General features: G+C 38.7%; 1 protein-coding gene and 1 long non-coding RNA gene across 2 annotated transcripts; one reads left to right on the top strand and one right to left on the bottom strand.

Annotated features, from left to right (window-relative positions):
• Positions 1-269: 269 nt before the first annotated feature.
• Positions 270-4,242, top strand: LOC112266955 (caspase a). The gene is made up of 8 exons (XM_024444926.2): positions 270-518; positions 1,682-1,966; positions 2,096-2,205; positions 2,631-2,807; positions 2,909-3,149; positions 3,246-3,374; positions 3,464-3,573; positions 3,694-4,242. Exons 1-8 carry the CDS (start codon positions 512-514, stop codon positions 3,784-3,786), a joined length of 1,152 nt encoding a protein of 383 aa, XP_024300694.1. The 5' UTR covers positions 270-511; the 3' UTR covers positions 3,787-4,242.
• A 6,809-nt stretch (positions 4,243-11,051) lies between these two features.
• LOC112267570 lies at positions 11,052-15,940 on the bottom strand. Its single transcript, XR_002956109.2, has 3 exons — positions 15,750-15,940; positions 11,515-11,589; positions 11,052-11,227 (listed from the first exon to the last, which is right to left on the bottom strand). It is a non-coding gene; the product is annotated as an uncharacterized LOC112267570 (long non-coding RNA).

Consider the following 15,940-nt stretch of genomic DNA (forward strand, 5'->3'; position numbering starts at 1 on the left):
GGCAGGGACTCAGCTGTCCTGACCACTGGGTCCTGATAAATGATGTGTATAAACCCTGGACGACTTGCGCTGTATTGAAGCCATCCTGGCACTCCTCCTCAATTGTAAAAACATATTTTGGAAGCTACAGTATAGAAATGCACATTTCCTTTATTGTAAATCTAAAAAATACAACATATTTTTAAATGCATATCACAGTCCAACAAACCTGTTATGTATATATGCACCAAGCCAGCCAATCAGGTTACTGTATAAAATATACGGGAAGTTGCTAAGACTTTTTATGACTCCAGTAGTCTAGGTTGAAAAGTATTTGGGATCATCAAGAGAACGCCTAGGCATATCTTTATTCTATGCGAAATAGGCATATCTTTATTCAATGCGAAATAGGCATATCTTTATTCAATGCGAAATAGGCATATCTTTATTCTATGCGAAATAGGCATATCTTTATTCTATGCGAAATAGCTAGCAGAAAGAAGAGAATAGCTTCATCCACCTCATCTAAGGAATGGCAGGTAAATAATAAAAACGTATATGTACAAACATTATCGGCTGTTTTGCTTTGGTACAATTTGTTATTAACAAACATGGTATTTATGGTATTATTCTGACAAATATAAATATGAAGAATATTGCAATATTTCTGTTGGAATTCTGGCCAATTTTTTTCCACTTCTACAGCATGCATACTTTCACTTTCGCTATAGCCGTCCAACTCAAGACTAACTGGTGCAGGCAAAATGCACGGTCGATCCCCCGTTTTTTCTATCTGGACCAGTTGATTTGATAACAATGTGTGTGTGTGTGATAGAGTTCGTACATTTGCTATGGCCATCAACTCCGATTACAGAGCGCTCTCGTCGTAGTCTGCCAGAGCGCAGAATAACTGACGAATTTACGAACGCTCAACATGCTTTGAATATGCCCGGAGTCAGTAAACGTCGGCAAACTAGCTAACTTTAGCCAGTTAGCTAGGGTGCTTGACTGCCATTGTGAGGTCAGAACGCTCCGATCAACCCTACTCCTCCGCCAGATCGAAACGCTCTGAGTTTACAAACGGACAATCTGACAACGCTCTGATATTAACGAACGTCCAGAGCGCAGTCTGAACGCACTCTGGCACTCCAGAATTAATTTACGAACACACCCCAAGTAAGACACGAACCAAAATATTATAAAAATACATGCATCATTAAAGAGACAAACTGAAGTTGCTACATCAATTGTTAGACTTAAATGAATGATATACACATTGATTCTTGATTTTTTTTTAAAAACCTATAGATGACTCATGAGCTTGGTTCAACCATTATACTCATCAAAATATAAGCTTGGTTTATTCATTTGTTTGTAAACAATGTAATTGTAAACAAACACTGTATAGCCACAAATCATGGTTAAACTATCATGTTGATATCATGGAGTCTTCGCATCCATAGCTCTGTCCATGAGTTTGAGAGTGGTTACATTTCTCCAGCCCCATCCCTCAGTTGTTTACCAAATCAGTGGCGGGGTGTCCTCTTTGTTATTGTTCGAGCTGCTGATTGTCCCTTTAAAGGATGAATTGAAATTTAGAATACACTGTATGCTCAATTATAAAGCAGATGCATAAGACTTAGACATCGCTCCAACAATGACTAAATTGTAGCTCTGATTAAATCCTATTTACTTTCACCAGACAAGTTGCTCTCCAAGGCTCGGAAGACATTCATAGACAGTGTGACGAAGCCAGTGATCAAGCAGCTCCTGGATGACCTTTTGGAGGACAAGGTGCTGAACGATGAAGAGACAGAATCGGTGACGGAGGAGAACAGCACTAGGGCAGAGCAGGCACGATGCCTTATCGATATGGTGCGGAAGAAAGGGAGCAAAGCCAGTGAGAAGATGATTGCCAGAGTTCAGGAGAGAGATCCTGGACTTTATGACAAAATGGGTCTGGCCCCCAGGCAGCCTGTCCAGATGAGTGAGTGAAACTGATACACCATTCAGTTACGTCTGTCACAGTGCCAAACTTCTCTTAGACTTGATAAGAGTTAGTAAGAACTTAACAGATACTGTAAATGTAATGTAACATGCTGTATTTTCCCTGCAGCACCATCATCGCCCCAGTTATCAGAGCAGGAGGAGCAGCCAGTGTCCTCTGTCCTCATTCCCAGCACAAATGACTTTAAGAAGGACATTCTTCAGAAGAAGGGTAGCGAGGTTTGAGCTCTACTTCGTTGTCAAAGGATAGATCAGTGTACATGTATCGGTTTTCTGAGTGCCCCAATAGAATTAGCTTCTGAGTTTATAGTTATCCTATTAGACCAGTAAGCTTTCTTATGAACCCCTTGGGTTACCGGTGTCATAGTTTAGGAAACACAGTTACTCTAAAGTCTTTAAAAAAAAAATATATATATATATATATAATAATCTAGGCGTGAAAGTATGGTCAAAGTTTCAATTTGTAATTTCACAAACTGCAATAACTGTGTAACAATGTGTACCTACACTGTTATTACACAGTGTTTTTAGCATGACTTGTAAATTGGGACCAATTTCCACACATATTTTGAAGGAGTAGAATTGTTGCTAGGCTATATTACTGTTAAATAACCTTTGCACCTATCATTGCTTTGCTCGATCAGATTTACCCTCCAATGGATAAGTCTGGTCGGAAGCGTCTGGCCCTGCTCATAAACAATGTGGAGTTTGATGATAAGAACATGCTGAGACGAGGGGCAGAGAAGGACGAGGAGAACGTGGAGAGGCTTCTCAGGGATCTGGGATATGATGTGGTGAAATACAGAAACCTGTCTGGACAGGTAAACAGAGGGAGGAAACATCTCTCCTGCTTCTAGAAGTGTTTACATGTTTCCTTAGTCTATGGTTTTTCTCCTCTGTGACTGACAGTATGCTCTTGCAGGAGATGGACGAGGCTGTGAAAGCGTTCTCTAAACGTGAGGAGCACTTATTGTCGGACAGCGTCTTCGTGGTGATGATGTCTCACGGGGAGCTGGGAGCCATCATGGGTGTCCATTACAAGAAAGGGGACCCTAATCTTGACATCTTCCCCATCAACAACATCTTCACACACCTGAACACAGAGAACTGCAAAGCACTGATTAACAAACCCAAAGTCATCCTCATTCAGGCCTGCAGGGGAGGTGATTCTTTCATAAAAATACACATTTCCTAAATGTATGTAAACCTTTTGTACAGGCAACACCTCCATATTAAAGAGGATTTGCATGTTGTTTCAGGCAAGGATGGGTCTGTTTGGGTCAGTGACGCAGTGCCTGGGTCCAGCCTTGACCTAGGGTTAGAGAGTGACTCATTTAGGAGGGAGCACAAAGAGAAGGACTTCATCTCCCTCCTGTCCTGCACACCAGGTTAGTGTGTCATATTAACACATTCTCAGGCATTATATTGTTTGTAAATCAATGTGAGTAAACCCTCATTACATTCCCTTCGCTTTCAGATACTCTGTCCTACAGAGATCCAAAGATGGGCACCCTTTTTGTCCAACGCATCATGGAGACATTCAACACCTATGCCTGGAATGATCATATAGAAGAATTGTTCAGGAAGGCAAGTATCTGGAAACAGAACAGATAACATTGTTCTTTCCTCATTGCACTGTATAGAATGATTGATCAGCTTTGATTTACTTTGAGCCACAATAACATATTTGTATTTTCTTCCATACAGGTCATGGGACGCTTTGAAGATTTCCCCAGACAGATGCCGACCAAAGACAGAGCCACTCTAACAAAGCACTTCTACCTCTTCCCAGGCCTCTGAGAAGTTATGATGATTGATTAATTGTACTGTAATCACAATGGAGGAATAAGGGAGCAGCATATTTTCTGTTATTTTGTATGAAAGTGTTTGGTAGACACTCCTTTTAAGATCATCACCAGTATGTTTTAAATGTATACTTATAATGAACCTTTTAACATTATTTTATCTACAAATTATTTATAATCTGCAAAAGATAATATCCTCCTGTAGAGCTACTGGGTAGCCTATGTTGTCTTGTTCCAGCCCTGCTCTAACACACCTGATTCGGCTAATCAACGCCAAGATGTGTTAAAGGTGTGTTAGATCAGAGCTGGAACAAAAACGTATTGGGTACTAGGTTACCCAGTAACTCTCCAGGAAGAAGATTGGCCACTCCTGTTTTAACATTTGGAAGATAAGTAAAATAAGTCTCTGTGACAAAAGCAATATTTGCCAAAATAAAGATATCTCACTGCACTCAAAAACATGTAATACATTTAACAGATGTGATGTGCCTTTGGCTACAAATGAAAATTAACTTAATTTTGCCTATCCACTATTGTTATCAGGAATCAAGATGCAGACTGTCAAAGTAACAATGATTATTGTGGCAACGGGCAGGCAAAGGCAGGTCAAGGCAGGCAGAGGTCGAAAATCCAGGGTAAGGCAAAGGTACAGGACGGCAGGCGGACTCAGGGTCAGGGACAGGCAGAGTTCAGCAATCCAGAGGTGGAGCAAAGGTACAGGATGGCAGGCGGACTCAGGGTCAGGCAGAGAGGTCAGGCGGGAGGGTACAGGGTCAGGACAGGCAAAGGTCAAAAACCAGGAGGACGAGGAAAGAGGCTGGGAAACGATAGGAGCTGACAGGAAAAACGTTGGTTAGCTTGAACGAACAAGACGAACTTGCAACAAACAGATAGAGAACACAGGTATAAATACACAGGGGATAATAGGGAAGATGGGTGACACCTGGAGGGGGGTGGAGACAAACAAAAACAGATCAGGGTGTGACAATTGTGAGGCAGTGAGCAAGTTTGCCTATTTGTATTTGCATTTATTAAGGATCAACATTAGCAGCTACTCTTCCTGGGGTCCAGCAACATTAAGGCAGTTATATACCGTTTAAAATTATAAAAATTTAACACTTTACCCAATACATTTAGTGTTCCCTCAGGCCACTACTACACAATCACATATTTACAATACAACATCCTTGTGTACGTGTGTGTAGAGTGCGTGCCTTATCATGTGTATGTTATTTCGGTAAGGAGAAGTAGAGTTTTTAAAACCACAGATGAGGTCTAAACTAATGACTTATCTCCATCAGAAAAAGTTTTTTAAATCACTAGCAGGCCTGTTCAAGCGGTGTTGTCTACACCTGTGTGCTACTTGGTATAATCTACAGTAGATTGGTATGGTAGGGTTACCAGTGGCCAATTTGGCATACAGTGAGGGAAAAAAGTATTTGATCCCCTGCTGATTTTGTACGTTTGCCCACTGACAAAGAAATGATCAGTCTATAATTTTAATGGTAAGTTTATTTGAACAGTGAGAGACAGAATAACAACAAAAAAATCCAGAAAAACACATGTCAAAAATTGTATAAATTGACTTGCATTTTAATACATTCCTTTACTTAGATTTGTGTTTATTATACAGTTGAAGTCGGAAGTTTACATACACTTAGGTTGGAGTCATTAAAACTCGTTTTTCAACCACTCCAAAAAATGTCTTGTTAACAAACTATAGTTTTGTCAAGTCGGTTAGGGCATCTACTTTGTGCATGAGACAAGTAATTTTTCCAACAATTGTTTACAGACAGATTATTCACTTATAATTCACTGTATCACAATTCCAGTTGATCAGAAGTTTTCATACACTAAGTTGACTGTGCCTTTAAACACCCTTGGAAAATTCCAGGAAATGATGACATGACTTTAGAAGCTTCTGATAGGCTAATTGACATTTGAGTCAATTGGAGGTGTACCTGTGGATGTATTTGAAGGCCTACCTTCATCATGGGAAAATCTAAAGAAATAAGCCAAAAAATTGTAGACCTCCACAAGTCTTTCATCCTTGGGAACAATTTCCAAACACCTGAATGCTACCACGTTCATCTGTACAAACAATAGTATGCAAGTATAAACACTATGGGACCACACAGGCGTCATACCGCTCAGGAAGGAGATGCATTCTTTGGTACGAAAAGTGTAAATCAATCCCAGAACAGCAGCAAAGGACCTTGTGAAGATGCTGGAGGAAACGGGTACAAAAGTATCTCTATCCACAGTAAATCGAGCCCTATATTGACATAACCTGAAAGGCCGCTTAGCAAGAAAGAAGCCACTGCTACAAAACCGGCATAATAAAGCCAGACTACAGTTTGCAACTGCACATGAGGACAAAGATTGTACTTTTTGGCGAAATGTCCTCTGGTCTGATGAAACAAAAATAGAACTGTTTGGTCATAATGACCATCGTTATGTTTGGAGGAAAAAGGGGGAGGCTTGCAAGCCGAAGAACACCATCCCAACTGTGAAGCACGGGGGTGGCAGCATCATATTGTGGGGGTGCTTTGCTGCAGGAGGGACTGGTGCACTTCACAAAATAGATGGCATCACAAGGGAGCAAAATTATGTGGATATATTGAAACAATGTCTCAAGTCATCAGTCAGGAAGTTAAAGCTTGGTCGCAAATGGGTCTTCCAAATGGACAATGACCCCAAGCATACTTCCAAAATTGTGACAAAATGTCTTAAGGACAACAAAGTCAAAGTATTGGAGTGGGCATCACAATAAAATTAGATTTTAAAAAGTTATCAACGTACGGGCATTTTGTCTTGTTTTCACCTAACTGTTAACCTAAATCCAATGACATGGTGACATTTGTTGTTGTTGTTTTCACGTTGAATTGACAACTCAACCAAATGTAAATCAAAACTATAAGTTGAACTGATGTCTGTGCCCAGTGGTTAGCCGTCTTCTGGCCCGCCAGATTCCGTAGGTTGAAAAACAAACATGATGGTTTGTATTTTATTTTAGTTCGTTTTGGAGTCAGATTATAGTTTCAGTATAGTTGTAATTTTTCAAGTGTTTTTTTTTCAGTTGATAAAATATTTTGTACATTATTTTTTAGTTAACTATATATACAATAATAATAGCAGTCTTTAGAACAGCTTAAGGAGGCTAAACATCACAGCCACATGCCCGCTCATGGCTTTGATCAAGAAGTTGATGCCCCATGTACACTACCACAAGATGCTGCGTGGTGAAACACCGCTTCCCATTCATTTTCAATGGAAGGAAAGCAGAGAGGGTGGGGTACCTTTGGGCGGTGCGAACGTGGCATGGGAGGTGGTGAAAAATATAAACTTTTCCCAACTTTATGCAAATCACCAGCGGCTGCGCGATGACCAATCATATCGAGTGGTTCCCATGATGAATTTGATACTATGCGACCCAAGGCTGGACACTTTCTTCAGCAAAGATGGCTGACAAAAATACTAGGATGGAAGCAAATGTAAGTGATTATAAGGTCAAATTGAATCATGTACAGTTGAGAGGAATATGTTAGTTAATGTATAGACAAACGATTATGCATATTTTTTTATCATAAAGTTAAGTTACAAAAATTAACTTTAGCAAGCTAGCTGACAAGCTAACATTAGCCAGCTAACATAAACTCACCCCATTCCGTACAAATGTGCACAACCGCAACATTCAAACGAGGCTACAAAGAAAACTAATGGGACTGTAGCGACTGAGTTGACTTCAAAATCGGGGGTGTGAACTACGTTTCTATTCAAGCGTTGATCGACATGGTAATGGCTCTATAGTATTGGAGAAAAGTTGAAAAAAACGGACCCTCTGTTACATCGTGACGTGTCATGTCGTAACGTACAGCACGCATAAAGAAACTATTTCTGTCTTACAATCTCTCTCCACCAGGTGTAGAACTTCTCTCATCCTTTAAAAACAAGAAATGGACAGTGACGGGGGTAAGGAGGGATACCTAGTCATTTTGTGCATCATCATTGCATGCGAACATCATTCTCAAAGCCGCTGTTTACTTCTAAGATCACTTTAGCACCGCCCTAAAAACCAGATTCCAATTCGACACAAACCTTCAAATAGGTATGTAATTATTATATAAACCTTTTATAGTGTTTAATTTACATTTAAGGCGATAAGGTGATAAGTTGGACAGATCGAGTGAAAAAAAGCAATTTTCCCACACAACATCTCTCCTTCTCACTATCATGCATTAGTTTCGCTTCCCCACCCGCCATTTTTAAAAAGACCCGACGGAGCTCATTGCCTTCTTGAATCATGCAGAAACCGGCAGCATGGGGGTCATGAAATTGATTATTACATCCGTCATTAAATGAAGACCAAGTTGCAGCGTGGTAGGCGTACAGTTTCTTGAATATTAAATGTTTCACCAAAAACAATAAACAACTCAACAAACGTAAAGCTAGGAGTGCAACACATGCAACACAAAAAGACAAGATCCCACAACCGAAGGTGGGAAAAAGGGCTGCCTAAGTATGATCCCCAATCAGAGACAACAATAGACAGCTGCCTCTGACTGGGAACCATACTTGGCCAACAAAGAAATATAAACATAGATTTCCCACCCTAGTCACACCCTGACCTACCAAATAGAGAATTTAAAGGATCTCTAAGGTCAGGGCGTGACATTGATTCTGTTGGAAAGAGGAGAAATTGTGCTTTATAATGGTATTGACATTACAGTTGATCTGGAAGTATTACATTTTTTGGGGCGCTAAAATAAGGTCAATTGTACGGACCAAGGCGATGTACAAAAGTGAGTGAGTTTACGTTAGCTGACTAGCTTTATGGGTGTTGTGACATGAGTATGAAATTGTAATTCTGGTTGTTTGTTTTAGGGACTCCTGAAACAACCAGCAAACCAGGCTGTTGTCTTGTGAAACAGTGGATGTAAAGAATCTTGCTAGCTAAAGCATTTACTGCAAATTGAATGTACAATTGTGTAGGCTTGCCTTGCTGATATTTGCCATGCAATGCAGATGAAATAACGTAGCTAGCACATTTTTTTCTTGATTATTGTGCAGTGGAGGATAAAAATACCCGTATGCCTGTGGATGTGTAGCCGATCTGTATGGACCCTAAAACGTTTGGTATACATATTAGTTCAGAACCTAGCTATAAACCTCAGCTATCATAGCCAGTTGTATCAACTTCAAAACAGTCTGAAGGACATTAATTAAGCCTATTAATTAAGCCTATAGATTGAGTAGAATATAATATAACTTTGTGCCAAGGATGCAAATAGTTTATACATTACCATACATGAGATCCTCACATTGTAGCCTGTACATTTAATATATTCACTGATCATGTACTCTACCTTGGCAAATAAAGGTGTAGTTCAGGTACGCATGTCTTTTGAGATTATTTTTCAGTCATATCCAATACCAGGAGTATCAAATTACAGTATCTGATGCTGTGTCTGCATGTATGTATTACAATTATACACATCAATGGTTACACTAACTATGCAATAGACTAGAAACATGATTTAACTAGTTAAAGGCTGATTTGTCATTCATATATACAGAAATAGAAATAGAATGGAAAAACAGTACACTACACTTCATATGCATCATGTAAATACTCTAAAACCGTGCTACCCTAATATTCACTCAGTTCATCACAATTATATAAGTGTCTCTGCGGTGTCTCCTACCAGCCTTGGGCTCCCAGTCGGCCCGAAGGTTATCTTAAGAGCGGGTGAGGTGGCGATGACGGTACTGGGGGTTGGCATCCTCTCTCCCACAAAACATACCTGCAGACGAGAGAGATGGAGAGAGAGAGAGTTAGCATGTTTAACCCTTGTGTTTTAACATTTAAAAAAAAGTTAAATTCACTGTCAGTCAGCATAATCATCAGGAGGTGAAATGCAAAACTGACGAATCATTAATTCTGCAACTTGCATCTCTATCTGTATTTCAATGTAAAGCATCACTTTAGTAATACTTCCTGTTGACCTGACCAAGTGACTTCTCAGCTCTGGTCATGCTGTGCCCTCTATGTAGTCAGTTCAGATACAGGAAGGGTTCACCGACACAGCTGATATAACCAATATAGTATGTAAAGTTGGTTAGATAGCTAGCTAGCCAACTAGCTAGCTCATTTAGCAGCTCATTTGAGTTAGCCTGCACTGTAGCTAGCTAGCTAATAATACATAGTTTTTTATAAATTTTCAAAATGTATTTACTTACTTGAATAGGTTCTCCCAGCCATGTGGATGAATGGAAACATGGAAGCAATGTTTGTTTGTCACCAGAGTGTTTTAGAGCATATTACTATTGAACTATTTACCCATTTAATAACCAGACCTTCATACAAACTTGCTATGCTGAATTCTTGAAGCACAATCGAACATGCTGCTCTTTGCTGCCAGCACGCCCACAAATAAGTCACAATGGGTGGCCTAAGCGGCACACAGCAATTTACTGCTATCTAGTGAACATGCACCGTCAGGAGTTAAATGGACTTGACATGGGAGAGTCATTATGGGAGGTTTTGAAAACTAAGATAGGACATTTTTTCCCCTTTACCTTCACAGCACAGAACAGTTTGTAATCTGAATATGTGCTTCATATTATCACACAGGCAGGAGGCCTATATATTATCATATGTGTGTTTTGCTGTAGCCTACAGTGATTTATTTGATTTGATATTTCCGATATTCCCATATTGTGATTTTGTTCTACTGTTACATTGATGTCTTGAAAATGATATGAAATTGGGGTCTTGTGAGCCCCACAGCTGAGTATGTGTGTACATGGCGGGTGTTCTGCAGTGTCGTCTAAAAGTGTTGCTGTACACTAATGTCTAGAAAATTAGGCTATAAGAAATTCTGACTTGTGTAAGCCTCATAGCTATACTCAAGTATGTAAGCATACTGCAGTGACGTCATGAAATGCTTTGAATTAATTAGCACCTTAGAGAGTGCTGTCCGTTTCACCACCATAGATATTAGGCTACCTGGCTGCTACATTGTGTGTGACACTTTTTTCTCTCAATGTGCTCTGGCAATAACTAATATTATTCACTACTATACCAATATACTGTACAAAGATATACCAATGGTATATCTTATGATAATATTATAGCAATCTTTCAGTGATACTACAGCAATAACTATAGAAGACTTTAGATTTTTTTTGTTCAGTGTACATTAAGAAGTTGACAGATACGAGGACATATTTGAAAAATTATACATTTTAATACTTTTTCACTGAGTTAATAAATAAAAAAGTTAGGCCTTAGCTTCCAAGTTACTCCCTTTAAGTTAAAAAAAAAGAGTTTTAAACCTAAATCGTGGATTTAAGCAATTTCGACTCATTGTTAAGCTTCAATCAAATTATTTTTAAAACATCCTTCTCCATCTGTATTCGCCTAATTAAAAAGGCTGTAAAGAAAAAGAAAATAGGGTTTTAACAAATTTGCTTTGAGTACAGAATAGCCTGCATAACCACAAATTAATCAACAGTCTTGGCACAAACTAATAGACCTGAGATATGGTTACAGACACACATTCACACTCGTAATAAATATATAATAAAATAAACTACAAAACCCCTTTTGGCCATTTACTGTACTAGTAGTTCTGCTTTATTTTGAAGTAAAAGTCTTATCTTTCATAATTCTACATGTTATTGTTCATGATTTACAGTAAAAAATGACAAAGCAACTTACTGCAAAGGGCAGACATTTTGGTTGGGCACAGCTGTTTCTTTGCCTCCTGGTCCCGGAATGCATTCAAATTTCTTCCTGTCAACGAAGAGATGGCCATCACCTCTCTGGGAAGCAGAGCTGTCATGAGCTCAGAAATGCACTTTGATGGTTCTTTGCTCAGTCGAGTGATAATGTTCACCTAGAGTTTAACACCCTCTGCTAGTATCACCTGTACAACATGGGCCTTTAGAAGCTGTGGTCAAAATGTCCACGTTGTACAGCACTGTAGTAGTTATCAACAATGTATTTAAACTTTCCTTTGTGATGGACAGAAAGTAGTTTTTTTTGCATGATATTAGAATATTTGTAAAAATGATATCCGAACTCAATACAGTATTTTAATATTAGCATTTGCTCTGATTTACAGTGTGTGCGTGCACCTGTCCTAAAAAACTTTACCTTGTTAGCGCAATAATCCCTGGTTGGCTTTAATAGGGGTGTGCCGAGTATTCGGACAAAATCATTATTGTTACCAATATTAGGACTTTGCAGAGCACAAATATGAATTGATTATTGACATCATTATCCGTGATTGTAAAAAGTTTCTGAAAACAGAATTTCTTGAGTTGACAAAAAAAACAAAAAAAACATTTTTTTGACATTGTCATGTATTCGTTGTTGATGATGGATGTAGTCCTATCCCCCAGCACTAGTGGTAACTATACAACTCTTATGTCCTTCTTTCTCTCTCTGTCTCCCTTGTTTTCACTCCCCCCCCTTTCTAAGTACAGTATATTAGATTTGAGTCAAGCATATGTTCTCTGCCTCATGTTTAGATAAATGCTTTGTTCATAAAGTATTATCTTGAAATGTAAACTGTTGTATTGCCTTGTTTAATGTTTTCATCAACTATGTTAAAGGGGTGGTTCAAAAATACATTTAATCATTTTCCTAGGCATTGCCTTCACCAGAGAGTTTTTAGGTTGGTTGGATCAGTATTTAGTTTAGTTCATCAGCAAATTCTACTTCTCCCTCTCCCATAGAAACCCAATTTAATGTCAATGTTTATCATAAAATCTCTGAAAGACACCCCAATGTGCCTCCAATAGCCCATGTAGTTAAAATCTGGATAAGATTACTTTGCTAAAATATTTAGCCTAATTTTTCCCAATTATATCAGTAATTTTTTCATTCAAATCCAGGAAGTAATTTTCTATTAATCTGTGCCGAGCCGCGACTTGGGTCAGAGTCAGAATTTACTTGCAAATCTTTGAACCAAGAGGAAGGGTATCAACCAGATGACACAAACCGGAGAAAACATTAGCTCCAGTAGGTCGATTTTTAAAGCAAAACAGATTGTTTTTGGGCAACTCAATGATGAGACAACATTTCTTGCATAAAGTGAGGATAAATACATATACTGTAGTTTTTCAAAACATTCTAGATAAAATCGTAAATGCTGCATTTTTAAATAAAATGGCAGAAGTCTAAATACTGAACCAACTAACCTAAAAACGGTCTCTGGTGAAGGTTAATGCTTAGGCAAATGTTCTAATGAGGTTAAAAGTATTTTTTCGATGAACCACCCCTTTAAATGTCACGACTCCTACCGAAGGTGGCACCCCTTCCCGTTCGGGTGGTGCTCGGCATCACCGGCCTACTAGCTGCCACTAATCTTTTCCTCCACCCTCCTTGTCTTTTTTTCTTTTTTTAGTTACACCTGTTGTTAATTAGGTTTATTAGTTGGGCTTTATTAGCCAGCCGGCCCGCCTGCTGGGTGTGCGGGATTGTTTTATGTGTACTCATTATACACGCCTGTAAGTCACGGTTGTTCGTGTACGCGAGTTGTTTTTGGGACTGTTTAGTTCCCCTGTGTTTTTGGGGCATTTGTTTTGAGTGGCGTCTGTTTTCACCTGGTTGGTGAAAAAAGAAGTAGTGCTACTCTGAACTCTCTGTCTCCTGCGTCTGACTCCTTCCTCCACTACACCCCGGGCATTACATTAAATAAGTAAATGTATTTGAATTATAAAACCATTCTCGTAGTCCTTCCTGCCATGACTCAAGTTGTTTGCTTGCTGTACTCCGTTAGATAGTTTTATTAGTTAACGAGAAATAGTTTTGTGAATATGTTTTGCATATTCCTATATGGAACTCTATAAGTTAAAACACTTATAAGAGAAATTATCATTGTACTACAATATGCATTAAACATTTACATTAAATTAAGCTAAACTGCACATGCATTCAGTATTTTTCCTGATTGCTGTATTGTTAATACACCTGCTTTTGTATTCAAATTGTGACTAGTTTGCATCCCCACTTTACAGCTCAAGGTTTGAAGTCACCCTACCATCGGCTATGTCTTGGAGTGCTGCTTTTGAGGGTTGGAGGAATGGTGTGGATCCACCAGCCATGATGTATACATGTATGACAGACATTTAAAGAGATTTAATACAGATTCATTCAACCACCTCCTTACAACTTCTAATCATCCCTCCTACTCTCAAGCTCTACTCCTCATATTCTGATCATCAACCTAACAACAATCTATGACACACACACCATTAGAAACTGTTTTTCCTCTCTCACCATTGTGAGATTTGGGGATGGGTCTCAAACCACCAGCCATGTCTGGGAACACACAGACAGTTAGAGAAGGTGAATATAGATTCATTCAACCACCTCCTTCCAACTTCTAATCATCTTTCCTACTCTCAATCTCTACACCTCATATTCTGGTCATCATGCTTAAACCAAACACACAGACACCCTTTGATGTTGTGTGTCTCATTCTCTCCCTCTTTAGGTTTTTCACCTCCTGGAGCATAAATATACAGAACATAATATGCTATCATTAAACTTGCATGCAATATGCATTCAACTAATAGATTGGTAGACACTACAACTGCACCTACTAACAGATACACCTACAACTGAACCTAATCACAGTATCTATGGGTATATACAAAACTAAACCTTAGTTGTGGGTTCATCCACAAACAGGAAAGCTAACCTTCAATCATGGAGAGAGATTGTCTGAGTGCTGCATTTTCTCTTTTAAGCTCCCTTATTTGAAAATTTGCAGTGGTTAGTTGCATTTGCATTTCCTGTTTTGACACTAAGGTGAAGTCCTCCTCACTCTCTGTGTCATATTGAGGTCTGGCCTGGAAGGACAAAGATTCTTTGTACAACTTACAAATTTAGACATGAATAGGGGACATATTTTTTAAAGACAAAATCCACAATTGACACTATTTGTGGTGTTTTTTTTTTGTCTCAATGATTGGAGGTGTTTCAGACAATTATTAACCACATAACTATTTTTTAAATGTATTTGGCTGTGTTGAGGAGAAATCTGAATTTTATGACAAAGTGTTATGCTAATATTAGTGATTAGTACATTAAGAAGGTGAGACAGGGTTAAATTCACCTTTAATCCATCAATTTAGATTGCACTACTAATGCTACAAAGTGTTAGAAACTTACTTGACTTGATACACTGGTAATTAATTCCGCCTGATGTTTTTTTTTCCAGACTCGGCCCTCTTCTTTTTCTGTTATACAGTCTGGTAGAGTAACATAGCTACAGTAAGGAAATTACAGGTTTTGCGCAAAGACATAGCTAGTCAATTTCACAACTAATCAGACCTTCTGAATAGTATTTTAAGGTTCTTCCACATAATGCGTGTTTTTTCTTTTCCACCCTCATTCCTCTCCCTTTCTTCTCTTGCACATTCTGACCTGGTCCTTAAATTTTTTTTTTTTTATACTAGTCTCTTGCAATATTCTACAAAGTAAAAATGAACATTATTAGCTAGGCGATAGCTAGGAGCGGCTCACATTGCTCACCATGTTGCATACCCCCCCCAACCCATAATATCATAAGCTGTGTTTTCAACTTAACTTACTAGCTAGCTATATCTTTTATTTTACCAGGCAAGCCAGTTAAGAACAAATTCTTATTTACAACAACGGCCTGGCAATCAACCCAGTCAGTATGTGTTAGCTAGCTTTCGTGCTAACCAGCAGCTAGTTAGCATGCTACCTACACATACTAGTGAACTTACTCTAAATTATATAACTAGCTCCTTAGGTAGCTAATGTTTGCTACATTAGTTATTGTTATAGTAAATGTCTTGGCTGTATTAATAATTTCTAACTAAGTTTTACGATTGATAACATTAACCATATCTTGTTAGCTAGCTACGCTATACTGTGTCATTAGCTGGGTAACGTTAGCTAGCTAGTTAGCTTACCATCCAGAGCCATGACATAGGTGGGATATCTCTTCCCCGTTCGCTGCCAATTAACAATACATTCTTTCAAAATGTCGCACGTCCCATCAAACACTTCCATTTTTTCCACAGGAAATATTTCTGATTTCCTTTTTTTCTTTTTTTTTACCCACAAGTGCATACAGTTGAAGTCAGAAATTTGGCAAGTTGGT

Source organism: Oncorhynchus tshawytscha, linkage group LG14 (assembly GCF_018296145.1).
Source record: "Oncorhynchus tshawytscha isolate Ot180627B linkage group LG14, Otsh_v2.0, whole genome shotgun sequence".
In the NCBI taxonomy this organism is placed as follows: Eukaryota; Metazoa; Chordata; class Actinopteri; order Salmoniformes; family Salmonidae; genus Oncorhynchus; species Oncorhynchus tshawytscha.